Source organism: Gavialis gangeticus, unplaced genomic scaffold (assembly GCF_001723915.1).
Source record: "Gavialis gangeticus isolate Ggan-Ray unplaced genomic scaffold, GavGan_comp1, whole genome shotgun sequence".
NCBI classification, from domain to species: domain Eukaryota; kingdom Metazoa; phylum Chordata; order Crocodylia; family Gavialidae; genus Gavialis; species Gavialis gangeticus.
In genome coordinates this window covers 143,389,198-143,392,855 of record NW_017729032.1, presented here as the reverse complement: position 1 = coordinate 143,392,855, position 3,658 = coordinate 143,389,198, and the positions used below count along the sequence as shown (strand labels likewise).

General features: G+C 40.1%; 1 protein-coding gene across 1 annotated transcript in view; it reads right to left on the bottom strand.

Annotated features, from left to right (window-relative positions):
- Positions 1-930: 930 nt before the first annotated feature.
- Positions 931-3,658, bottom strand: part of SEPT10 (septin 10) — a 76,788-nt gene continuing 74,060 nt past the window's right edge. The window contains exon 10 of the mRNA XM_019524964.1: positions 931-2,248. Within this exon, the coding sequence (XP_019380509.1) occupies positions 2,233-2,248 (16 nt within the window). The 3' untranslated portion in view covers positions 931-2,232. The remainder of the gene's footprint in view (positions 2,249-3,658) is intronic.

The following is a 3,658-nucleotide window of genomic DNA, read 5'->3' as shown; positions in this document are numbered from 1 at the left end:
CACCACAACATCACCTTTGTTGCTCTCCCCTGTAACCTTAACCCTGAAACTTTCAACAGGCCTATCTCCAGTTTCATCCTGGAGCTGTAAGCAATCATATGGCTCTTTTACATAAAGTGCAGCTCCTCCTCCTCTTCTTTCTTGCCTGTCCTTCCTGAACAGGTTGTACCCATCCATGACAGTGCTCCAGTCACGTGAGCTATCCCACCACATCTCTGTTTATCCAATCGCATCATATTTCATGGCGGTGCAAGGACTTCCAATTCTTCCTGCTCGTTTCCCAGGCTCTGTGCATCTATGTACAGGTACGTGGGGTAACTAGTCGATTGACCTGATTTCGCAAGAAGTATGAGAACACCTCCCCTGTTGCCCCCTCCAGCTTGCTTTTCCTTTAGGTCTCCCACTTCCCGTTTACCCCAGGGCTTTGGTCTCCATCCCCTGATGAATGTAGTTTAAAGCCCTCCTCACTAGGTTAGCGAGCTTGTCTGCGAAGATGCTCTTCTCTCTCCATCAGCTGGATCCCATCTCTTCCCAACAATCCTTCTTCTTGGAACATTAACCCACGTTCAAAAAAGCCAAATCCCTGCTGGCGGCACCACCTGTGCAGCCATGTATTGATCTGCAGGACATACCTGCTCCTGCCTTGGCCGTTTCCCTTGACCGGAAGGATCCAAGAAAACATGACCTGAGCCCCAGACCCTTCACCCTTGCACCCAGAGCCCTATGGTCACTTTTGATTCACTCAGGGTCTCCTGTGGCAGTATCACTGGTGCCCATGGTAGCTTGTTAACTCTTTCCTGGCCAGCATGGGCATTGCAAGTCATTCTTCCCTTCCCTTCCTTATCTTTACATGCATCATCGCTTCAGTGTGAATATAGTAGGAATGCCCCGAGTACGAGTACAGCATCAGAATACCAACCAGCCAGCCAATACAGAAGATTTAATATTTTATTTTTCTTAACAAAGTGGTTTCTTTGCCATATGTTTAGAAAAGTAAACAACTGCATTACATTTGTTTAAGAGTATTGTGAAGTGCTCTCCCTTGGACATATACAAGAAAAAAATGCAATCTAAATCAGTATAGATACATTTCTGAAAATACAATGTGTTTTATATGTCAAGTTAAGTATTAATATTTTGTTTAAAAATAACCATGTAAAAACATCTTTGGAGAACTATAAAATACTGTTAAGTGCTTATCCCAGACTATAAAAACCACAGGAACCATTTTAAACTCAGTTTAACTGAAAGAGGCTTTCCTTGTTGAAGGGAAGTTTAGTTATGAACTGTAGTTGTGTGGCATAACAGTTACTTTCTGAAGTTTGTTTTAAAAATTATTCTTTAACCTATTCTGAAGGAACTAAATAGCTTATGTAATAAAGTGGAGAAGTAAGTAGTAGGCCCCAGTCCCAGAAGCAAGTATAAATGAGTTCAGTTTTACGCAAGTAAGTCTCATTAAAGTAAACAGGACGATTCATGCTCATAAAATTGCTCGTGTGTGTTATTAACAGTCCCATTCATTTAAAAAATATCCAATTCCTACACCACAGAGGATATATAAAAAAGGCAGAAGGCTGTAAAAGTTAATTCAAGTGGAAGTGTAGGCCATATCTTTTAAATGCTTTGGCAGTGAATGAGTAATATCAAATAAAAATATTATCATGGACAGTTCAGCTCTGAAGAAAACCATGATACAGGACATGTCATAAAATTAGGACAGTGTTTCTAAAAAACAAATAAATCTTTGTCAGCAAACTATTAAGACAAGTGGTTAGTTAAAACACTTTAGAAGTTACATTAAATGGTATTCAGTAAATTAACATACCATATCAAAATAACTAATTCTTTGGTAAGGTCATAAAAGATACATTCGGTGAATATACTTCTGTACTACAGCATTCATATTATGAATGAAAACTGTTCATAGCATGGATATATTTTTGGCACAATGCACTTAAATGAAAGTAATTAGGTCATACAGGTATGTAATTTAAGTGCATATCAAGGCAACTGCTTAATAGAAATGCCCATTGAGATATATTAATGTAACAGTAACTGCAGTACTGTATACATACTGACCATATATTTAAAATACTTTTCCATTGTAACTTACAGAATCAAGGTTCACTTTCCAAAAAAATTTTGTAAGAAATATAGCAAAGAAATAAAGTACAGGAAATCAGAGCTTCCTTATATATCATTTTTTAAATCTGCTTGTCGCAATCATCGGTATTACATAAAACTGGAACTGAAAAAGAGAAACAAAAAGCATGTTATTAAATCTCTTCAGATGAATAAAGTAAATATACAGACAGTATAAACACTAGAATTGTTCAAAGCAGTACAATTCAGGCACCCCAGTTTTCTGCATCTTGTGTGGTTCTTACAGAAGAAATAAAGGAAAAATACAATAGCCATGTAGTTTACCAGAAGCAATACATGTCAGCAAAGTAGAAGCAGAATATCACTGTACACATAGAAGTCAAGCCCAATCCTGTTTAGTTGGTCTAATAAAAGATATCACATCTACCCAAACAACTTTGTCTGCCTATGTCCTTAGACCAACACAGCTACAACCAACAACTCCACCTACTCCTGTTTGACATGTGTGCCTGAATAACCTCTACCTTTTCTTGGCTAGTGAAATGTATCTGTGCATCAGGTCAAAAATGTTTTCAGTTTCAGTGAAGCTGACACAAACCAACAAAGCATACTTAATTACAGTTAAGTTATAATCCACGACATCAAAATTATATTTTATAAACAATATTAATTATATGATGGCATTGGCTGGTTTTGTCACCTCCACAGTTGAAGTGTATTTTCTGTGGATCACTTTTATTTCTGTAAACACATTAGTTTTGCAACAGTACTTTGGAGTTCTGCTTTTTCAAAGTACCTCTAGAATTCCAGTTTTTTCTAGCTTTGTGGGGGATCACGGAGAGTGCCGCAAGTTCCAAAAAGGCATATTCTACAGCAGTGGTCTTCAACCTTTTAAAGTAGAAGATCACCTTTGGCATTTAAAAGCAACCCAAGATCCACCATGTGCCACTGCCTCCCTGCTCCCCCCTGCCAGCCCAGCAGGTTAAGTCTGCAGGGAGGGAAGGGGGGGCGGAGGGGGCAGATCAAGGCAGACAGAAAAAATTATTTGGGAGCACCCCTCCCCAGCAGGTAAGTCCCACCCACCCGGGACCCCACTCAACTTACCCCTGCTCCTGCCTCTACAGCACTGTCCCTCACCGTGGGGGCCTCAATCAAGCCCCCACCCCTTCCCTCCCCAACGGACTGACCTGCTGGGCTGGGGGGCATGTGTGCATGCACGTGGGAACTCAGCTGTCCACCCCAGCCTCAGATCAATTCCAAGAGGCTCCAAGATCTACCGCAAGAGGCTCTGAGATCTACTGGTGGATTGAGATCCACTGGTTGGTGACCACTGTTCTAGGGAATGTTCAGTTTATAGTACAATTGCATAGACAAGTTACAAAGTCCTAAAGTTTGGGATTTGTAAGCAGACTTGACAACAGTTATGACCAGGGATCCTGTTTTTTCTCTGATAAAAAATATCCCCAATTTTCAGGTTAAAAAAAGTAACCCAAAATCCACATTTTTCCATGATCAAAATGAAACACCACTCTGTGTGTGTGTGTGTGTGTGTGTG